We start from the raw sequence: 23265 nt of genomic DNA on the forward strand, positions 1-23265 counted from the left end.
AGCATCTCTCCTAGAATGCCGTCAGGACCACAAGATTTCTTTCCTTTTTGGCTTTTTAGTTTGTTTGTCAATTCGTCATGTGTAATTGGGAAGTCAAGTGGATTTTGATTATTTTTAATTGTCTCTTCAAGAGTTTGTAGATTTTGTTTTATCAGATTATAATTATCATTGAGTTGGTTTGATGGGATTTCTTTATATAAGTTTTCAAAATGATTTTTCCAGATTTCTCCATCTTGTATTGGCAGGTCTTGTGGTTTCGTTGTGCTCAGATTGTTCCACATATCCCAGAACGGATTCTGATTTATAGAATGCTCTAATTCTTCTATACTTTTGGTAAGATGGTGTTTCTTTTTCACTCTTTGCCTTTGTATATTTTTAGTTTTGAAAAGTATTCAGTTCTTATCTCAGTGTTGTTTGGTTCTTTATGTTTCAGATTTGATAATTTTCTAAGTTGTTTTCTTAATGTTTTGCATTCTGAGTCAAACCATTTTTCATCTTTTGGAGTATTTTTAGTGTATTTTTTGCCTTTCTTTTTCAATTCACTTTTATGTGCTGCTTTTTTAAATATGTAATTGATTTCATTTGTTGCCGAATTAACACCATCTTTAGTTGTTTCGAATTTCTTAGAAATAAATGTATTTATTAGATTTTTTAGTTCTTCAGAACTGAGGGCTTGGACAAATTTGTCTGCGCTGTCTGAAGCCCATCTGTACCTCTGCTGGACCGGATACATTTGGCAGGTTTCCGGCCTGTTTTGTTCTGGTGTGTGATGTGTTTTGATATAGATGTTAGTTTGGTTATGGTCAGAAAGCGGAGTTTGCTGTTTGACAGTGAATACATTTAAGGAGGAAGGGTCCATGTCAGTGATGGCATAGTCAACTACACTAGCTCCAAGACCTGAACAACACGTGAACCTCCCTAAAGAGTCCCCTCTGATCCGGCCGTTCAGTATGTAAAGGCCTGAGGCTCGGCAGAGCTGCACCAACTCTCTACCGCTTTTATTCACTGTTTGAACCTCCCTAAAGAGTCCCCTCTGATCCGGCCGTTCAGTATGTACAGGCCTGAGGCTCGGCAGAGCTGCACCAACTCTCTACCGCTTTTATTCACTGTTTGATCAAGGTTGTTTCTCGGTGGAAGTTTTCTTGTGAGACTCGGGGGGTTTTGGCCAAACATATATTCATTGCCCTTTGGATCTACTGTATGACATCAGGTTCAGATCCAGTTCTGGCATTAAAGTCTCCACACAGCAGCACGTTTCCCTGGGCCTGGAAACGGCTGATTTCTGTGTGGACGTTGTTGAGGTATTCCTCATCATGGTTAGGGGACTCCGCTGAGGGAATGTAGATGGCACAGAGATATGTGTCTGTAGCTGAAATGCCAATTTGGTTTAATTTTAACCAGCAATGAAATTTCCCAACTCTAATGGTAGAAATGTGTTTGGCCAGATCCTCCCTGTACCACACCAGGATTCCTCCCGAGTCTTGTCCATGATGGACTGTACTTATTTTAACTGAGGGCACAATTACTTCATAATAGCCTGAGGGACAGTAGGTGAGCGCATCATTTCGACACCAGGTTTCAGTGAGGATTATGATATCAACATCATCTATATTTTTTAGAAATTCTGGGTCTGTGCTTTTAGAACCAAATGTTGAAGAGTGAAGACCCTGAATATTCCAGCAACTTATCTGAAATGAACGCATTTGTATTCTAAAAGAAAAACCTATTTGGTGAGACAGAGAGAAGATAAGGTGAAGCTACATGTGAAAACATACATGTGAAACATTTTACATTAGTGCATTTTTTTTTTCTCAGTAGAGCACTGTGTGTGTTCTTATCTGTTCAGGAGCTGGTTGCACAGTGTGTGCAGCATCTCTCGGATCTGGCTCAGCTCGCTGGCAGGCGTGGAGCTGGAGCTGGAGGGTGGAGCGGGGGGCCGGGCTAAAGCTTCAGCGTAGCTCTGTGCTCTCGGATGGAGGAGTTCATCTGGGTGTGGGGGGTTTCTTGGTCTCTTCTTGCTAATGGGGACTTGATGGCCAGCAGGTGGACGTGGGGTTGGTGACTGCAGGCTTACAGGTGTGTAGTGAGCCATAGGTGGGTGGGGATGTGGAGGATGATGTGAGAAGCTCGTCCGGCCGACGTCTCTCCTCGCCGGGGTCGGGGGGTTGTGTCTCGGTGGCGATGGGGTGCGGCCCAGGGCTGCATCTCTAAGGGTCCTTGCAAAAATGCGCACTGCATCTCTGTGCAGGTGGAGTCCATCATACAGGTGCTGGAGGCCGATGTGGTGGTGGTGGACCAGGTGCACGTTTGGCAGTGCAGAGCATCTACGGGAGATTTCAGTGTTGATGTTGTGGATGATGTGTGGTGGTGTGTCATGTTGTGGGAGAAGTGTGGATATAATGATCCGGGATTCTGGGAACTTTTTGCTGGTGATTTCTGCCATTTTTCTGACAGCATCAGCAGTGTTGTTGCACAGCGAGTGAAGGTGTGGTCCCGGTGTGGATTATGACGCATGAGGAGTGTCCTGTGAAGTCTCTGATGATCTGCTGGGCGTGGCCAGTTGTGCTGCATCGTTTTGCAGAGACTTTCTGATGTGGGAAGAGTTTCTGTGGGTCCATGAACTTCCCATTAGAGTCCATGAGGAGGAGAACATCTCGGTCAGGTTCTGGAGGGTGGGCGGGGGAGGGTTGTGTTTCTGCAGGGGTCTGTGTGTGTGTGGCAGGCTCGCTGTCTGTGTTTGTGTAGTCTGTAGTAGGAGCTGTACTGTGGTGAAGTGTGTTGTCTTCTGTGTTTTTCTGGAACTGCTCTCTCATTTCTTGCAGCTGTCTGGAGATGTTCTCTTCTTTTCTCTCGTTGTCCTCCTCTAGCTTGCATATATGTGCGCGGAGAGTTTGGTTTTCTCCTTGCAGTTCTCTGAGAGCTCTGTTGAGTTCAGTGATGGAGGAGTTGGTGTCTTTCTTCAGCTGCCTGAGCTCATCTTTGAGCTCTTGGATGGAGATGTTTGTGTTGCGTGTGTCTGAGAGTTTGACTTGAGTGTGTTCTCTGAATTCAGTGAAGTCCAGTTCCAGCAAAGCTAAACTGTCTCTCAGTCGACGGTCCGATGATGAAGGTGAAATAATGGCTGGGCCTTCCTCCTCAGAGTCTGTGCTGTTTGCGTGAGGCTCGTCTCTCTCCTCCTCTACTTTGGCCTTCAGCAGGGGGAAGATCTCCTCGAATGAGTTCAGGCTTGCCTCATTGCCTTGCAGAAGGAAGGTGCCTTTGGTATAGTAGGTTATGGTGAGGATTGGGTTGTCTGTGTCCAGCATTTCATCTTTGCATATAGTTAATCTTCCACCTCGACCAATTCCTTCTTTAAAAATGTTCTTAAATTCCTCACAGATGGCTGATTTCCATGCATTTATCAAGGTGGTGTAGAAGACAAGGTTGTTCTTGATTCTTCTCCCATTGAGTTGAATGTAGTCAGCATACAGAAGATCAGGGTTGTCTCTTAGAGTTTTCTCTTTGTGTTTTTTTTCGGGCCTGTACACTTCTGCACTTCTCTGGGTAAAGCACCTCCCTGCACTCTGCCTGCGCCGGGGTTGCCATGGTGATCGGGCTGGGGGCTCGGCACGTTTTGGAGGGAAAACTCCAGTTAGCTGTTAGAGTGGAGATCCAGTAGCCAGATGCTAATCCACAGGTTCAAGTCTTCTTTCTTTTATTAAAATGTATTTTCTAGTAAAAAAAATCTGTATTTACCCGAATCCAAGTTGTTCCTCTCTCTCTCTCCCTCTCTCTCCCACTCTCTCCCTCTCTCTCTCTCTTCTCTCTCTGTCTCTCTCTTCTCTCTCTCTCTCTCTCTCTCTCTCTCTCTCTCTCTCTCTCTCTCTCTCTGTGTCCCCAGAGTGTGTATGTGAAGTTTTAGCTCAAAATACCCCACAGATATTTTTATATAGCATGTTAAAATTGTCACTTTTTGAGTGTTCCTTTAAATGCAAATGAGCTGCTTCTCCCGGCACAGGGGGCGGAGCTTCAAGAGCTTGTGTCCTTTTACCTCACACACACATGCACTGAACATTTCAAAAACTTTTAGCCTTTTATGTTCAAACCGGAGTCAGACAATGATGGAGAGACTCAAGAAGAAGTGACAACATGTAGAAGCAACAGGACATTTCTGAATGGTTAGTTGATGAATTTATGCAGCTTATGTGTAGTTATCTTCTAGTCATTAATTATAATTTTCTGTCTTGATAATCTTTAAATCGTGTTCCAGGGCGGGGTTTATGTAAATTTTGTGTTGTGTAGTTCCTACCAGCCGTTTGTTGTAGTCCTTAAAAAGCGATTTCTTTAAAATAAAATATATCCCTTTTCTTTGAACTTTGAGTGTCATAACTTGGCAGATGTTGATTATCATTACACACTAACTCAAGTTAGAAAAGTGAAATCATATTCAACCACCCCTTTAAAGTGTTTTAATGCTGGTTTGTTGTAGGTGTCGTGAGCTCCATGAGTGTGACAGGATATTCAGGAGGAGGAGTCACGATCAAATGCACATATGAGGCAAAATATACAGAGAATGCAAAGTGTAAAGGACAGTGGTCAGAATGCACAGCCAGAATCAGGACTAATAAGAAAGATAAATGGTTTGATGCTGGAAGATTTTCTCTGTATGACAACACAAGTTCACAGCAGTCACAACACAGCAGTCTTCACTGTGACCATCATAGATCTGAGAGAAGAGGATTATGGGACGTACCAGTGTGGAGTTGATATAACTATCATTAAAGATCCCTCCACTGAAGTCAATCTGAAGGTTTTAACAGGTGAGTAACTGAGACCCTCAAACTCATGAAGATCTCTACAACATCACGATACTCAACACTGACTGTAATAACAGACGTTCACATGTGAAACTCATAAAAGATGCAATTTTTAACTCCTGATGTACGATTTACACTCATAATCTTGACCTGCAATGATAAATGTTGCAGCAAAGTGAGCAAAAATGTGTTTATATTGAGAACAAAATGATAAATGATCTGGGTTTGTGTTCAACAGGTCAACAAATCAGGACAGTGAGAGGATATTCAGGAGGAAACGTCATTATAAACTACAAATATGAGATTCAAGAAGAGAATCCTGTGATAGACGTCTGTAAAACTGCAGATCAGTGTTTTACTGTAATAAACACTAACAGAAGAGCTGAATGGAAACATGACAGACGATTCTCTGTTTATAATGACAGATCTGCAGGACTCTTACTTCTGTTTATCAGAGATCTGAATGAGAACGACTCTGGAGAATATAAGATTATAGTCAAAGTTTCTGAAGATTACAGTTTCTTCTCTGAGTTTAATCTGGACATTAAGAAGGGTGAGCTGCTTTCAGTCATTTATGCATTATTTGACAGAATCCATGAATATATCTGGTGATTGTAACATTGCTGCACTTTATCTGGATCTTAAACAGAGGATTGTTGTGTGAAGAGCATCAGTCTATCAGCTTCTGCAGGAGGATCTGTGAACATCAGCTGCAAATACCCACAATCCCACATTCGTGATGTGAAGTTTCTGTGCTGGAGATCTGGAGCTGATCTCTGTGCTAAAGAGACGTCTGTGAAGGAGAGCAGAAGATGGAGGGATGAGGGAAAGATCCGGCTGTATGATGACAGAGAACAGCAGCTCCTGACGGGAAGCATCAGTCATGTGACTGAAGAAGATTCAGAATACTGGTGTGGAGTTCAGTCTGATCAAGGACACAAGATCTTCATCACACGAGTCCTGATCAATGTTACAGGTACAGATGCAGATCACTGTGTGTCATGTGTCATGTTTGCGGCTGATTCTGTTTAAGCAGGTTTAACCACAGGTTTTAATTTGGATGTTATTTCTGTTTAACAAAGCAAAACCACAAACAGAAAGAGGAAGTATAAAAATAAACTACAGTTTGTATGTTTGCAGTTTATGAAGGTGAAAGTGCAGCTTTGTGTAAAACAATGATTCTGTTCTGAACAATGAGAAACTGCACAGTCCTTTTACCACACTTTTACTTTAGTTAACTCCAGTTTAACAGTGTTCATCAGTCACTCTGATATACTGTATTATTCAGTGTGAAACATGTAATGGAAATTTTTATTTTAACCAGCTTAAAACCATATATGGTGTTAAAGAAACTGCAAGTTGCATATCATCTTCTTCCCTACTGCTGAAAAACGAGGTTAAAAGAACATTTGCAGAAAGAACAGTTTGTTCTTTCTAAAAACAGATAAGCTTGCTTGCACTAAGAATGAAAATATATACTTTGGAGTTTTTAGAATGACCTGTGTGTGTATGTGCGTATAGCAAAGGGGTGTTAGACTATGTGTGAAAATAGAAGTAAAGATTAACAACGGTACACCGGGTCAAACACTAGAAAAAGAAGCTCTGGTACTAGGAGAATAAGAAAGGGAGGGGTATATGGTGAGGTTTGGTGTTTAAACTGGGCAAAAAGGAGAAGTCAGCGCGCTTCTCATTTCAGACTCTGCCTATTGTGTGAACTGCCTTTCTTGCAAGAAATAAACTTATACTTGTTAAACTTTTGAGATTTCCGGCTGTCTTCCAATTATTGTTTAAAGTCTAGAAAGAATTTCCACCACAAACCACAGGCTTCAGTTCTGGAAACTCAAACTAACAGCTCGCGATCCTGTGTCTGTGTGTCAGCAAACATGAATTCTGGGTAATGAGTGTGTGATAGACATCAGTAACACGTATCATGAGAAAAGAGATGTCAAGTTCTGTGTGTGAAAAAAAACATCCTTTAGAAATTCATTGTTTTATTGTTTTATATGCAGATGTTTTAGAAACATCACCACCATCCTCATCCTCATCCTCCTCATAATCATCCTCATCATCATCCTCCACCTCCTCCTACAGTATATATATATTTAGGATATGAAGCAACTGTACAAAAAAATTAAAGTCGACTCGAAAAATGGAAGTGGATAATCCCAAATATGTCATATAGAGGTCGAACTTAAGTTATAAATAATTTAGTAGCTTCCTCTTTATGGCATAAGTTAACCTGCATTGATCCTCCTTTGCGTCTCTTAGCAGAGATTCAAGCGATTTTAGTCGATTTTTTTTTCTGGGACAAGTTACATTGGGTTCCTCAGAGTGCATTGTTTTTACCCAAAGAAGAAGGAGGACAAGGATTGGTACATCTTGAAAGTAGAGCAGCAGCTTTTCGTTTACAGTTTTTGCAGAGACTTCTTAATGGTAAAGATGTAAAATACTACAAAATCTTGGAAATTTGAAAATGGACAGAAATCTTTCCTTTATGGACTTGTCAAAACTGAACCTCAATGGAATGTCTATTTTTTATCGGAATGTTTTTAAAGTGTGGAACATGTTCAAAGTACAAAGAGAAGGACATTATGCATCCCTTCACTGGCTCCTTGAAGAACCGCTAATATATGGAGCATGCTTTGATTTAACACACAATAACTGTACGACTCACAGAAACAATTGTGGTTTCCAAAATATGTACAATGGGGAGTCTAGTTAAAGGTGAACTAAGTAACTTTTTTTTACCTTAACTGAACAGCTTCGGAGTCATTGGAATGGTTATATTACTTATTTCAGGTTGAATGGTGGTCGTTTCGCACCCCCCTGGTGCCCGTGAGCGGAAAATACGCACTTGCAACTTTGAGCCGGCGGGCCGCCGGCCGCCTCGTCAGGAAGTCTCGCGTGATATCAGGTCTCGCGATGTAAACAATTCCTTTACGGCCAAAAGAAATCTGCTAAAATGCTGTCATTATTGCGCTCCCTCATGCTGTTCGAACCCGAATGAAGAAGACGTTTTAAAGAATGTCCCATCTGCTTTGATGTCGTTGATCTACTAGCCTCTGGTGTCTGAGAATCGCCAAAGAGTTTTTACAACAGTGTTGTCAAATATCTATTCCGAAGCTGTGGGGGGAGCTCTAGAGAGAAACATGCGAGCAAAAAGCGAGAATACAGCGAAGAAATCCCGAAACTACTGAGTGCTGCTTTAACTTGACAGGACCAGACTTTGAGAATATGGAAGAAGTTGCTTTGAGTCTAAACAATTAAGTCAAGATGATTTGTTTTTCATTTATTAGAAAAATGGAAACAAAGACTCACTTCTGATGAACTGAGACTTTTATCAGACTACTGTGAAAGCAAAAATGTTCCTAGATGTATTATCTGATTTTTTTTTTTATCTTATTTTCCTGTGTTAGATGATGTTTCAGGAATGTTTTTAAGCTCTGGAAAATCTCTGTCTTATTTTTTTATTAATTTTTTTTTTTTTCAAGTACTGGTAAAATCTATTTAAAAAGCTTGTGTTCAGTTTTTCATGCTTATATGGATTGTTTTAGACTGAAAATGTTTAGTTTATTACATAATTTATTTTATAGTTTTAAATTAATCTTTTTCTATAGACACATTTATTGTTGGTTTTAACTATGTTAGGAGAAATAGGTTTATTTGTCAGTGTTTAAATTTTTTTGTAGGTCAAGCAAAGTTGGCAATCTATACAAGTAGAAAAAACAAGATAGAAATGGGAGCAGATCAATATTTTAATACTGTTTTTAGCCACAGTTAAATCCAGAATACTCATTGACTTTCATTTTTATAGTTACATGGATGACGTTATCACATGTGAAATTAAATGGTGTAAGAATGAGGCTCTGTTATTGATTGCTCTGTCTTCTATACTAATGTAGAAAAGGGATTTTATTTTATTACTATTATATATATATATATATATATATATATTTTTTTTTTTTTTTGTAAAAAATGGTAAATGTTGACTTGTTTATTAAAATTTCATGTGAAAAATTGTAATAGTCTTTTTCAAAATTCTAATTGCTATTTTGCAATTTGCAATAATTGCTATTTTATTTTATTTTATTCCATTTCTAAGTTTATGAATGTTTGTTTGTTTGTTTTTTAAAAATAAACATTTTGTGAGTGTTTGTGAGTTTTTGAGGCGGCATCGGGATGGCGTCTATCCCAGCGGGGGTAGCGTCAAAGCCACAGGTGTCGCTCCGCCATGGAATCAGGTGTGTACCGGCCCAAGGCGTCACTGTTGAAGATGTGTTGCTGGCAATCGGGGAGAAAGTTGGGTATGAAAACATTACTACAGCATCCAGGATGAATAAAGCAGTGGTGTTTTTTGTCGAGAAGTAAGACATACTAAATCAGCTCATAAGCGACGGAATTGTGGTAAGTGGAGATTTTCTTATTAGCTCACCGCTTGTTACTCTGACAACTAGAGTTACGATATCAAATGTGCCGCATTTTATTTGAAATGCCGAAATTGAGAAGGCTTTGACGCGATATGGAAAAATGGCTAGTGAGATTATGATGATCCCGCTGGGGTGTAAAAACCCTGCTCTAAAACACGTTATGTCTTTCAGACGGCAGGTGTTTATGTTCTTAAATCAACCAGAGGTGGCTATTTCGTTCAGAGTCATGCATGAAGGGAAAGCGTATTTTATTTACACGAACACTAGTAGTATGAAATGTCTTGAGTGTGGGGACATGTCCACACAAGGCCCAGGTTAGTGAAGTGGAAGTTAGGCCTAGTACTTCTGCTGCTGGTGAGAGTAGTAAGTCCGCCTCTCAGGATGTGCAGCCTCAAGCTGGATTTTTTTCCTGTATATATTCATTGAAATTATGGGTATGTCATATTAAGCATAAATCTGTGTATCTACAAAATGAAATCAAAATGTAATCATGTCTTCTGAAAAATAACAATCATATAGTGCATTCAATTTTATTTTACTTCTGCTTGACTCAGACACACACAGATATCAACAATCAGCACATGAATCTCAACAATGGTGAGAAGTTTCATGTCGCAATGCATGCTGGGTTCCAGGATAATATAAAACTCCCAGCATGCACTGCTGCATGAATAATAATAAAAAGAAATATTGCCACCATTGTTGAGATTAATGTGCTAAATTGTGATATCTCTGTGTTTCTAAAACATAGTGTAGCTTTTTTTTTTTGGTTTATGCATGATGTGTTAAAAAAAATGAGTCATAGTAATTTATTGCTGTAGTTTCACAGTAGTGCTAATGTAACACGTTTGATCGAGGATAAAACTCTGAATGAATAAGAATTAATTCCTTAGTGAATGAACCGGCAATATGATGAATTTGTCACCATAAGTATTACAACCGCAATCATTCACAGAGGAACATCGACAGTGGTGGATTGGTTGAAAGTCAGACTGAGAACGTTCATGAAATGGTTGATTCTGGTAGAAATCATGATGTCTCTGAACTGGATGACGATAGTGTAATGAATGATGATGCAGCTACGGTTAGTGTTGAAAGGGTTTCTAATGAAAATTCTCAAATGTCTAATCCTGGTGAAATGAGAACTGATGCTGATTTGGGGATGAGAGATGATGACGCTTTCTCTGATAAATCTGACATTGTATCACAGTGTGGAAGTGTGGATGATGTGTATACATCACTATTGAACTACTGAAGATTTTTTTCCTGATGAAAATAAATGCATTCATTCGTGAAATTGTTGCAGAGAAATGTTAGTCATGAGGCTTTAAATAAACAAAAAAGGTTCAGGTTGAAGAAGATGTTAACAAAGCTAAGAAGGGATAAAGTGAATGCCTCACAAAACAAATCAAATGTTTCTCAATGGAATTTGTCTGAGATCCTCCGGCCTTGCTTCTTCTTGGTGGAGACTCTCTGAGAACTGCTCGAGAGATCCTCCGGCCGTGATTAAAGCATTTGAAGGACATTTGCTGAGGTCTGTTTGACGATTATTCCTGCGCAGGAAGTAAGCTAGTTACGGGAACAGGTATTAGCACCCAGCCGACGTCGATGTGTAGACGCGCTAGAGTATAAATATTATATTCCCAGGTAGACTTAGGTCAGATGAGATAGGACTAAGTTAGGTTTAGGGAAAAATCTACGATCTGTTTAAACCATAACCGCATACTGTCCACTCAAGCGGACATCTGAAAATCTCTTTGAAAAATTTGTAAAAAATAAAAAATAAAAATCAATTCTTGTTTTCCATGCCCTAAGAGCAATAAAAACACATAGGAAAAAAACCTGACTGAGGTTATCATAATTCATGCATGAAAGGGTTAAATAGAATATCTCAATCTGGCTGCCTCAACTTTATGGCACAGACTCATTGTAATGGAACCGCCCGAAGAATTGATTTGCAAAATACAGAGGACATTTGTGGAGTTTTTTTTTTGAGTGGAGAACATTGGATTCAAACAGCAGCTCTCTACCTTCCCGTTTACGAGGGAGGTCAAGGTCTGGTGGATGTGTGGAGTAAGATCTGTGCTTTTAGAAAACAAGCAGCACAGAGATTCCTGTATTATAAGGACTTAACTTGGACTGAGACTGCATGGAGATGGAGATGGACATGGTTTTTTGGATGGACTTCCAAAAAAATATACTCATTGACTCCCATTATAAAGCTTGGAAGAGCCAGGACATTTTTTCAATATAACTGTATTCCTCTGAAAGAATAATGTCATTTACACCTAGGATGACTTCAGGGTGAGTAAATCATGGGTTAAAAAAAATAATTTTGGGGTGATCTATCTCTTACAACCCAAGGCTTTGAAATAATAATATAATCATTATGTTAAAATATCTGTAAAATAGATATTTTTAAATACGAATAAAATGTGAGTATAAATAGTTTTATCTGCACTTTCTGTGTAAGGACCATCCATTGGCTCAACGACAGAATCCAGCGGCCTGGGTGAAGGTATAATGCGTGTATGTCTTTTCAGCGCTCCAGTGAAGTTCACTTAATTTATTGGAATTTAGTTTTAATATTACTTTAGCTCTACGCTTAATCTGACTCCAATTTCAAATGATAATCAAATTTAGATTGTGTTTCTGATTAGAATGCAGAGGGATGCAGAGATAAGGAAGAAGAACAGTTTGGACAGGCGATGTCCTGTGCTCTGTCTTTGCCATCTTCTGTCCAGGGTGCATTTTATGGCTTTATTGCAGGGTGAGTTTTGTCTTATCATGAAAATTAGTTCTTACATCTGTTCTGCATCTGTGTGTTCATTAACCATGTGTGAAGCATTTGTTTCACTTCTCGGTTTTTCTCGGTTTATCTCTCTCTCTCTCTCTCTCTCTCTCTCTCTCTCTCTCTCTCTCTCTCTCTCTCTCTCTCTCTCTCTCTCTCTCTCTCTCTCTCTCTCTCTCTCTCTCTCTAAGGGCGTCTCTGTGACGTTCAGCTCTTCATGTTAAACATGTAACCAGGAAAGAAACACTCAAAACTCTTCTGAACACACATCGAGAGCTTCAGAAGAACTGAATCTACTAACAACAGAGAAGATCATTTAATAAGAGAGAAGAATGAAGATCATCTGGACTTTCACTCTGCTGATGATTCCTGGTAAGAATCACATCCACCAATAATCACATCACAGAAGAACAGAGATTAAATAATGAATACAAGTCTTTATTTTCAACTAATATGGGGACATTTCCTTTAAAAACACTTTAAAATGAATCTCAGTTCAGTGTGTATTAGTGTTGCATTAAGATGCTGGTTTGTTGTAGGTGTCGTGAGCTCCATCAGTGTGACAGGATATTCAGGAGGCGGAGTCAAGTTCACATGCAAATTTGAGGAAAACTATAAGACACATGCAAAGCATTTCTGTAAAGGTGATCAGTGGCCAGGATGTTCTGACCTTATCAGGACTAATGAAACAGATAAATGGGTTAATTCTGGAAGATTCTCTCTGTATGACAACAGAAGTGCATCAGTCTTGAAAGTGACCATCAGAGATCTGAGTGAAGAGGATTCTGGGACGTACCAGTGTGCAGTTGATATGACTATAGGAAGAGATCCCTCCACTGAAGTGAATCTGAAGGTTTTAACAGGTGAGTAACTGAGACCCTCAAACTCATGATGATCTCCACAACATCACGATACTGATACTGTTATTACTGACGTTTACACGTGAAACTCATTACAGATGCCATCTAGGGTGACCACCCGTCTCGCGTAGCGCGTGCGCGCACAGCGTTTGAAGCCCAATTCACGCGTCACGCAAATTGAGACCGTGTCACGCATAATCATAGTCATAATCTATGCTTGCTCAAAAAAAAGTTGGTCGCTCTATATACTCGAGCCCGAAGCAGACAAACAAACATTACTTGACATTTCAGCACGCTATTGTTGCCACACCCACCCCTCAGTTGAACTGCTGACTAGGTTGTTGTCAACTTTTTCGTTGTTGTCATGACAGCGCACGCACGCGCATACCAGACACACTGGGAAGGAACTTTTAGATGTGCGCTTTCCAATTCGAAAAATTCGAGAAAGAGACTGTCTGAGAGCCAACGCCATCATCAATTAAAAAGAGAAGGTGTAAGTACAAGAAACAAGAATGGGGAAATTAATATTTGTGGCTTAAAAAGGTGTTGAGGGGGATACCGAGAGGGCTTTTTGTGACCTTTGCAAAACGTCCTTCTCAATCGGACATGGAGGGAGGGGAATACGAGGTCAATCGTTCAATTTTTTTAAATACTTTTTTTTTTAACTGTTCCTGTGGTGTTGAGCAACTACAATTCCGTTAATCCTATAAATTTATATTATAATTTATTCATTTATTTAAAGTAAATAAATTGTAATGAAAAATAAATAAAATTAAATAGTAAATCTTAAGTGGAAGTACATCTGTCAATTCATTGAATGTTCAAAATATTATGAGTCTTTATTTAGAAAAAAATACATTGGTTGGCCTATTCATGAGCATACATCAGAAGTTACACGTTTAGGAGAATAGGGCATTATTAATACTATGCAAGGTGGTATGTGCTAGAAATGGCTAAACCACTATCAGTGAGTCTGCCAGTGGGGCACCGCCGCGCCAGACAGTGTCCCACATTGTCCCTCAAAAACATACCCCTTGTCCCCCCTTGGGCTTATTAGCAGGTGGTCACCCTAATGCCATCAACATTTTTATCTCCTGATGTAAGATTTACACATAATCTTGAATTACAGTATATTCATAAATGTTGCAGCAAAGTGAGCAGAAATGTGTTTATATTGAGAACAAACTGACAAATTATCTGGGTTTGTGTTCAACAGGTCAACAAATCAAATCTTTGAGAGGATATTCAGGAGGAAACATCAATATAAGCTTTAAATATGAGAAGAAAGACAAGAACAATGTGAAAGTCTGTAAATATGATAAAACATATCAGTGTTTTACTGTAATAAACACTAACAGAAGAGCAGAATGGAAACATGATGGACGATTCTCCGTTCATGATGACAGATCTGCAGGACTCTTACTTCTGTTTATCAGAGATCTGAATAAGAATGACTCTGGAAAATACAGAATTACAGTCACAGTTTCTGAAAACTACAGTTTCTTCTCTGAGTTTAATCTGGACATCAGCGACGGTGAGCTGCTTTCAGTCATTTATGCATTTGTTTATGTGTTAGAATTCATGAATGTTGTTTAATTTTAGCATTAATGCACTCGTGAAGAGCATCAGTCTATCTGACCGTTTATTCTTCATTTCATTTTTAAATATCCAGTAACTGGACATCTGGACCCAGTTTTAAAGCAGCATTTCTGTGTGGTCATTTCCTATTACTGCAGTGTTTGGTACTGCAGCATTAGTGTGGTAATTCGGACAGAGTATTACCGCTTTTAACATTAGTACAGGTGTGGTCATCTGAATGCTGTAGAAGTGCAGCTTTTAGCACTGCCGTGAGTCCTTTTACCACACTTTTACTACAGTTAACTCCAGTTTAACAGCTCATCAGTCACTCTGATATACTGTATTATTCAGTGTGAAACCACAGGCTTCAGTTCTGGAAACTCAAACTAACAGCTCACGATTCTGTTTGCTGCAGTAGCCTAAGTGTCTGTGTTTCAGAAAACATGAATTCTGGGTAGTGAATGTGTGATAGACATCAGTAACATTTTACTAATTTACCAGTAGTCACATGATGTCTAGTTCTCTGTATGAAAAAAAAAAAAAAAAAAACACTTCCTTTAGACATTCATTATTTTATTGTTTTAAATAAAGTTCCAGAAACACCACCATCATCATCATCATCATCATCATCATCACCTACTTCTTCTGTCTCATCAGTCAAAACTTCACCGTTCACAGGCTTTTCCAGAGCTTCTAGCATCCTATCAGCATCTCCAAAAACATCAGCAGGTGTTCTTTTGCTAAAATAAAAACATGTCGTCCATGGTCGTACATTTCTGAAGCTAATTTAATATATTTTAAATAGTCAATATGGTGAAACTAAAATAAAATCAAAATAATTTTCAGTTATTTTATAATAATTTTAATTTGTTTTCAGCCTCTGAAAACAAATGTTGCTATCTGAGATACGGTGCGGAACGATGAAGTGTTTAAATAATATCAGCCAATTGTTTAGCAACAAACAAATTAACAGTGACTGCCTAATTAAATATTCACTTGCTTTGTACAGTGGCACAACAGCAGCGCCAGGCATCAGACCGGTGTTGGGGTGGAGCTTATAGCATCATTAAAGGGATAGTTCACCCAAAAATGAAAATTATGTCATCATTTACTCAGCCTCAAGTTGTTTCAAACCTGTATGAATTTCTTTTTTTCTGCTGAACGCAAAAGAAGATATTTTGAAAAATGTTGGTAACCAAGCGGTTGATGGACCCCATTGAAAATAAAAATACTCCATGATCTGTTTGATATTTAATGATGATCAGATTCTCTGATTATTTCTCCTGTGTTTTCAGGCTCTCCTCTGATCGTTCCTCTGGTTCTGGTTCTTCTGGTTCTGATCTTCGCTGGACTCTTATTAGTGTTTCTCTGTAAGAAGCGTCATTCTCAAGGTAGAACTCATTATTAACTTCTTTAAATGCAAAAACTCCTTTTATAATGAGATTAAAAGATAGGGCCCAATTTTAAGTATCTAAGCGCATGGTCAAAAGCGTACGGTGCATGTGCACTTAGGGTGTGTCCGAATCCACTTTTGCTAGTTTAACGATGGGAAAAATGGTCGGTGCGCCCGGTGCTTGGTCTAAAAGGGTTGTCCTTTCAGTTTCCTCAAAATAGCAATGCACCAACAATGCGCCTGAACACTCCTCTTTTTCAGACCAGCAGCCCATGGGCGCACAAATCGATACAAATTAAATAGCAAATAAAGGTTCTAAGAGGGATAAGGGCAGGGAATGAAAATGATAACTGCATTAGGCTGAAACTAGAAAAAAATACTTGGCACATTGTGAGGGGTGTATAGATTTCTTGATTTGTTTTCCCACTTTCTGTCGCCACCTATAGGCTGCAATAAGACACAAGCAAAAGACAGATATTTGATGTGTGAAAACATTTACACAAGACACCAGTTGAAATGTGATATTCAGTAATGTCATTAATTTAGGATGCTTGTTATTGGCAGGTGGTGATTCGTCATCTCAGACTGGACCAGGAAAACATGAAGTGGTGAGTCCAGTTACTGTATAAAATAATAAAATAGATCTTCAGAGAGGTAAAAAATGTATCTGTCTCTCCTCAGTTTTCTCACACTGGTTGCGCTCACAAAGAATTACCCACAAACCCCTCTGATTCTTCTGACACTGTTTATGCCACTGCCCAATTACCCACAAGCCCCTCTGTTTTTTCGAACTGTGTTTACGCTACAGTTGAGAAAGGCACTGGTGACTCTCAGTGCTGCATCACATCTGCTGAGGATCTGAATTACGCAGTGGTGCATTTCCACAAGGAATCTGACTGTCCTGACAGTGTCAGTTTCAGGAATAATCAGGATTACAGTGAATACGCTGCTGTCAATCATCTCAGTGCTTGATGAGCCACAGCAGAGGGTATAAATCAGCTGAATGTTGTGTTTTGGGGATTAGGCTTCCATGGTTGGCATTTGTGTTATTTTTGTGATGCTCTTCTGCTGTATATTTCATGTTTACAGTATTCTTGCGAATCAGACTTTTGACTGTTGGCATATTGGTTCAATGTTATAAAGCTCATAGACTTTAGCAAATACAGCAACTATTTTTTTTTTCCTTTTTTTTTTTCAGTGCTCATTTTAACATAATTTAAAAACCCCAGATGAGTTTATAATATGATAGGCATTGACTAATGAAAGAAAAAAATACAGCTTCTGACCATTTGAGAGTGCCTGATGTCTCTTTATTTTTTGCTACAATGTTTATTTCATAAAATTGACTCCCCACTGACACAAAAAAGTCTGTTTGATTATATAAGTTACACAATTTCTGTGCATGTTGTTCTATATTCATTTGATATATATTGACCACGATTAGAGCTTAATAAACTTATATTTGCATCTAACCCACGTTTATTAGATCCAAAACCCACTAAATTACTGAGAGTTGTTACCTGTAGCAGAAGAGCCTCTTCTCAATATTTTTAACTCTTTATCTATACAGTATTTTCCAAGATCGTTCAAGCTGGCAGTTAGTAAGCATCCTATAAAGAAACCACAATTAGATCCAAATGAATTAGCAAATTACAGACCCATTTCAAATCTTCCATTTATTTCTAAAATAGTAGAAAAAGTTGTGTCCCCACAACTGTGCTTCTTCTTGCAAAAACAAAATATATATATATATATCTGGAAAATTGCAGTCCAGATTCAGGCCCCATCATAGAACAGAAACTGCACGTTAAAATTACAAAATACCTAGTTTACTGGATTTTAGTGCTGCGTTCGACAAATTTTACAACAAAAGACTACAACATTAAACAGGCAACTGTAATATTATAAGAAATCAAATAATTAATGTCCTCTGTTATGCCGATGATACTCAGTTTCTGATCTAAGAAAAGTTAGTTCATGCATTCATGACATCTAGACTAGATCACTATGCATTACTAGCTGGTTGTTCTGCATCCTCAATAAACAAGATACAATTAGTCCACCCCTCCTTGAACTGCCACCTTACTGTGGTGGAGGGGTTTGAGTACCCGAATGACCCTAGGTGCTATGTTGTCGGGGGCTATATGCCCCTGGTAGGGTCTCCCAAGGCAAACAGGTCCTAGGTGACGGGTCAGACTAAGAGCAGTTCAAATCCCTTTATGATGACTACAAATTCGAGGACCGTGACGTCGCCCGGCATGGCGCAGCTGGGGCCCCACCCTGGAGCCAGGCCCGGGGTTGGGGCTCGTATGCGAGCGCCTGGTGGTCGGGCCTCCCCCCATGTGGTCCGGCCGGGCTCAGCCTGAAGGAGCGACGTGGGGCCACCCTCCCGTGGACCCACCACCTGCAGGAGGGACCGCAAGGGGCCGGTGCTAAGTGGATCGGGCGGCAGTCAAAGGCGGGGGCCTAGACAACCCGATCCCTGGACGCGGAATCTAGCTCTAGGGACATGGAATGTTACCTCTCTGGCGGGGAAGGAGCCTGAGATTGTGCGTGAGGTTCAGAGATTCCGACTAGAGATAGTTGGGATCACCTCCACGCACGGCTTGGGCTCTGGAACCACACTCCTCGAGAGAGGATGGACTCTTCACCACTCTGGAGTTGCCCATGGTGAGAGGCGGCGGGCTGGTGTGGGTTTGCTTATAGCCCCCCAGCTCAGCCGCCATGTGTTGGAGTTTACCCCGGTGAACGAGAGGGTCGCTTCCCTGCGCCTTCGGGTCAGGGATAGGTCTCTCACTCTCACTCACACTGTGCCTACGGGCCAAACGGCAGTGCAGAGTACCCGGCCTTCTTGGAGTCTCTGGGAGGGGTGCTGGAAAGTGCTCCGACTGGGGACTCCATCGTTCTACTGGGAGACTTCAACGCCCACGTGGGCAGCGACAGTGACACCTGGAGGGGCGTGATTGGGAGGAACGGCCCCCTGATCTGAACCCGAGTGGTGTTCTGTTATTGGACTTCTGTGCTAGTTACAGCTTGTCCATAACGAACACCATGTTCAAGCATAAGGGTGTCCATCAGTCCACATGGCACCAGGACACCCTAGGCCGGAGGTCGATGATCGTCTTTGTGGTTGTTTCATCTGACCTCCGGCCGTATGTCTTGGACACTCGGGTGAAGAGAGGGGCGGAGCTGTCAACTGATCACCACCTGGTGGTGAGTTGGATCCGATGGCGGGGGAGGAAACTGGACAGACTCGGCAGACCCAAACGTACTGTGAGGGTCTGTTGGGAACGTTTGGCCGAATCCCCTGTCAGAGAGATCTTCAACTCCCACCTCCGACAGAGCTTCGACCAGATCCCGAGGGAGTCTGGAGATATTGAGTCCGAGTGGGCCATGTTCCCCACCTCCTTTGTCAACGCAGCCACTCGGAGCTGTGGCCGTAAGGTCTCCGGTGCCTGTCGAGGCGGCAATCCCCGAACCCGGTGGTGGACACCGGAAGTAAGGGCTGCCGTCAAGCTGAAGAAGGAGTCCTATCGGGCCTGGCTGGCTTGTGGGACTCCTGAGGCAGCTGACAGGTACCGACGGGCCAAGTGGACTGCAGCCCGGGTGGTTGTGGAGGCAAAAACTCGGCCTGGGAAGAGTTCGGTGGGGCCATGGAGAAGGACTATCGGTCAGCCTCGAAGAGATTCTGGCAAACCGTCCGGCGCCTCAGGAGGGGGAAGCAGTGCCCTACCAACGCTGTTTACAGTGGAGGTGGGCAGCTGTTGACCTCGACTGGGGATATCACCGGATGGTGGAAGGAATAACTTCGAGGATCTCCTCAATCCCGCCGTCACGTCTTCCATTGAGGAAGCAGAGGCTAAGGGCTCGGAGGCAGACTCGTCCATCACCCAAGCTGAAGTCACCGAGGTAGTCAAGAAACTCCTCGGTGGCAAGGCACCGGGGGTGGATGAGATCCGCCCTGAGTACCTCAAGTCTCTGGATGTTGTGGGGCTGTCTTGGCTGACACGCCTCTACAGCATCAAGAAACTCCTCGGTGGCAAGGCACCGGGGGTGGATGAGATCCGCCCTGAGTACCTCAAGTCTCTGGATGTTGTGGGGCTGTCTTGGCTGACACGCCTCTACAGCATCGCGTGGCGGTCGGGGACAGTACCTTTGGACTGGCAGATCGGGGTGGTGGTCCCTCTTTTTAAGAAGGGGGACCGGAGGATGTGCTCCAACTATAGGGGGATCACACTTCTCAGCCTCCCCGGGAAAGTCTATGCCAGGGTACTGGAGAGGAGAATCCGGCCGATAGTAGAACCTCGGATTCAGGAGGAACAGTGTGGTTTTCGTCCCGGTCGTGGAACACTGGATCAGCTCTATACCCTCTACAGGGTGCTGGAGGGTTCATGGGAGTTCGCCCAAACAATCCACATGTGCTTTGTGGATTTGGAGAAGGCATTCGACTGTGTCCCTCGCGGCATCTTGTGGAGGGTGCTCCGGGAGTATGGGGTCCGGGGTCCTTTGCTAAGGGCTGTCCGGTCCCTGTGCGACCGGAGCAGGAGCTTGGCTCGCATTGCCGGCAGTAAGTCAGACTTGTTCCCAGTGCATGTTGGACTCCGGCAGGGCTGCCCTTTGTCGCCGGTTCTGTTCATAATTTTTATGGACAGAATTTCTAGGCGCAGCCAGGGGCCGGAGGGGGTCAGGTTTGGGGACCACACGATTTCATCTCTGCTCTTTGCGGATGATGTTGTTGTGCTGGCCCCATCAGACCAGGACCTTCAGCATGCACTGGGACGGTTTGCAGCCGAGTGTGAAGCGGCTGGGATGAGAATCAGCACCTCCAAATCCGAGGCCATGGTCCTCAGTCGGAAAAGAGTGGTTTGCTCACTTCAGGTTGGTGGAGAGTTCCTGCCTCAAGTGGAGGAGTTCAAGTATCTTGGGGTATTGTTCACGAGTGAGGGAAGGATGGAACGGGAGATTGACAGACGGATCGGTGCAGCTTCTGCAGTAATGCAGTTGCTGTATCGATCTGTCGTGGTGAAGAAGGAGCTGAGCCGCAAGGCGAAGCTCTCGATTTACCGGTCAATCTACGTTCCTACTCTCACCTATGGTCATGAGCTTTGGGTTGTAAGAATTAATAAATTAGGAAATTCCAAACAGTCTGTTTTGGGGGTGACCAGGCCCTGAGAGGACAAAAGGACCTCTCTGGAGATTAGCATTTGAACTGGCTCTCATGCACCATCGAGACGAAAGTCTCACCTCCGAGTCATCTAATCTACATCTCCTTCCCTCTCCCCTCACCCCTCTCTCAAGCTCAGACGATCACCTGAAATCACCCAAGAAAATGTATAGTTTAATGTGAATGATTCTCACAGAGTATTTTCATGTTTGGTATCATTTAAAATGTCACAGTGCGACTGGTACAGATATCTCATATCCAGATAGATAAAACAAAAGGTAATAAGGTTTTTAAGAGCTTATGGATAACTGATTTACAAAGGAAGGTGGTCTCTAAGCAAATGGTCCCACACCCCCATGAAGATGCGACCACTGCATGCAAATTTCTATTGTTACATGTTTCCAGGTAAAAGGTTTGTCTATTTAAGGAATTGCAGCAGGGGGATCGAGGCCTTTTCTGTATTTCAGATCGGTCCGTTAGGCTGGGAGATGTAGATCTCTCAGCCTAATGTATTTCTTAAATGTTGGGTATGCATCTCTTTTCTTTATTCCAGAGAATTTGATGTTTTGTATCGATTATCTTTGAATTGATTATGAAATTGGCATGATACATTTACCTGACATAATAAATTGTTACATTTGATTATTCTAACTGACTTTGATATTATTTTCATTGAAGAGTTAAACGGAATAGTCAAACATTCACCCATGATTAATGATCCACAGATATCATTAAAACCCTTTCATTTATGGAGTCAGATGAATTAACGAGAGAATACATAACTAAATGTATTGTAAATTTAACCAACCAATACTCTGCACGAGTAAGGACAGAACACGTGAGACCTTCCCTGTGTTATTGGAAAACCTCCATTGGACCAATTTCACGGGCCTTACAGGGTCATGACCGAAAGGACAAGATCCCGGATACAGGCGGCCAAAATGAGCTTTCTCCGCAGGGTAGCTGGGCGATCCCTTAGAGATAGGGTGAGAAGCTCGGTCACTCGGGACGAGATCAGAGTAGAGCCGCTGCTCCTCCACATCGAGAGGGGCCAGTTGAGGTGGCTCGGGCATCTTTTCCGGATGCCTCCTGGACGCCTTCCCGGGAAGGTGTTCCGGGCATGTCCCACCGGGAGGAGACCCCGGGGAAGACCTAGGACACGCTGGAGGGACTATGTCTCCCGGCTGGCCTGGGAACGCCTCGGAGTCCCCCCGGAAGAGCTGGAGGAAGTGTCTATGGAGAGGGAAGTCTGGGCATCCCTGCTTAGACTGCTGCCCCCGCGACCCGGCCCCGGATAAGTGGAAGAAGATGGATGGATGGATGGATGGACAATTAGTCCAAAACAGCTGCTCTCTTACTAGGTCAAGAAAATATGATCATATAACACCTATTTTATCATCTCTACTAAGTTCCATATCAATTATAAAGTATTCTGACATATAAGGCCCTAAATGGTTTAGCTCCTGTGTATTTAACCAATCTACTTTCGCCCAACAATCCAGCACGTTCTTTAACCTGTTAAGCTTCACCAGTGCGCGGACGCACTGAAGCGTTTTTTTGTTTTTTTTTTTGTTGTTTTTTAGTTCAAAGTTACAATCAGATTTAATGTTATACCTTGACAAACTATACATCATTAAAAATAAATAAGACTCAAGTTTCAGTATTTGACCACTATTGTATTCTGAGAAACTTATAGTGACAGTTATGTCTTAATTTGTGTCAGGAGCTATGAAATGAAAAAAATGAGTCGATAACTTTAATATAAATTATGACCGTCAGCCTCACCCATTCAGAAAAAAATCCTGTGCTGTCGTCATGACAGCGCTTGACAAAACAACGTCCCTCGGGCCTTTTATCTAAAAAATTTACAGATTTGGAGAAATATTGATAGATTCTCATAGGTTTACATCAGATTTCTATAGACAGGAATCATATTTATTGAATTTATACCCAAATGCATCGATGCAATCATTATGAACATTTGATACTCTGATGTACTGTGTTTTCAATCCATACCAGCAGCCAGAGGGCGCCCTATGCACAGTATCACAAAACTCTGGGCTGTTGATAGTAGTCCAACCAAAGGAGGGAGAACATTTTCTCATTTGGCTTCCTGAAATGCATAACTTGGACTCTAATAAACGAGTATCTACTCACAAATCAGGTAACCAATTGGACCTTATTTACACACGCTATACTGCTCCATTGACCATACACTGGTCACTCCACTGCACACCTCAGATCACTTGCTCCTCA

At 41.7% G+C, this 23265-nt stretch overlaps 2 protein-coding genes across 4 annotated transcripts in view; both read left to right on the top strand.

The window, feature by feature from the left end:
- Nucleotides 1–4645: 4645 nt before the first annotated feature.
- LOC308687960 (polymeric immunoglobulin receptor-like) overlaps nt 4646–23265 on the top strand; it is a gene marked incomplete at both ends in the record, with an annotated part of 39028 nt that continues 20408 nt past the window's right edge. Inside the window, 3 exons of the mRNA XM_081360779.1 lie at nt 4646–4799; nt 5035–5349; nt 5446–5772. Of these exons, the coding sequence (XP_081216905.1) occupies nt 4646–4799; nt 5035–5349; nt 5446–5772 (796 nt within the window). The remainder of the gene's footprint in view (nt 4800–5034; nt 5350–5445; nt 5773–23265) is intronic.
- On the top strand, nt 12197–17315 carry LOC308688684 (polymeric immunoglobulin receptor-like). 3 transcript variants are annotated; one of them, XM_081361921.1, is made up of 7 exons: nt 12206–12386; nt 12554–12877; nt 14091–14408; nt 15044–15181; nt 15748–15843; nt 16410–16453; nt 16527–17315. In XM_081361921.1, exons 1-7 carry the CDS (start codon nt 12347–12349, stop codon nt 16815–16817), a joined length of 1251 nt encoding a protein of 416 aa, XP_081218047.1. In that variant the 5' UTR covers nt 12206–12346; the 3' UTR covers nt 16818–17315. The 3 variants fall into 3 exon arrangements, with proteins under 3 accessions (XP_081218048.1, XP_081218047.1, XP_081218049.1); XM_081361922.1 differs by lacking the exon at nt 15044–15181 and having other exon boundaries at nt 12197–12386; XM_081361923.1 differs by lacking the exon at nt 15044–15181 and having other exon boundaries at nt 16654–17136.

The sequence above is a fragment of the Scardinius erythrophthalmus genome, assembly GCF_964197995.2.
Source record: "Scardinius erythrophthalmus genome assembly, chromosome: 3".
NCBI lineage: Eukaryota > Metazoa > Chordata > Actinopteri > Cypriniformes > Leuciscidae > Scardinius > Scardinius erythrophthalmus.

Excerpts from the sequence above, each read along its gene's own strand:
- LOC308688684 (XM_081361921.1), top strand. The coding sequence starts at position 12,347 with ATGAAGATCATCTGGACTTTCACTCTGCTGATGATTCCTG. Across the intron at positions 12,878-14,090 it reads GAATCTGAAGGTTTTAACAG|GTCAACAAATCAAATCTTTG; the intron begins GTGAGTAACTGA and ends TGTGTTCAACAG. Across the intron at positions 15,182-15,747 it reads ATCTCCAAAAACATCAGCAG|GCTCTCCTCTGATCGTTCCT; the intron begins GTGTTCTTTTGC and ends CTGTGTTTTCAG.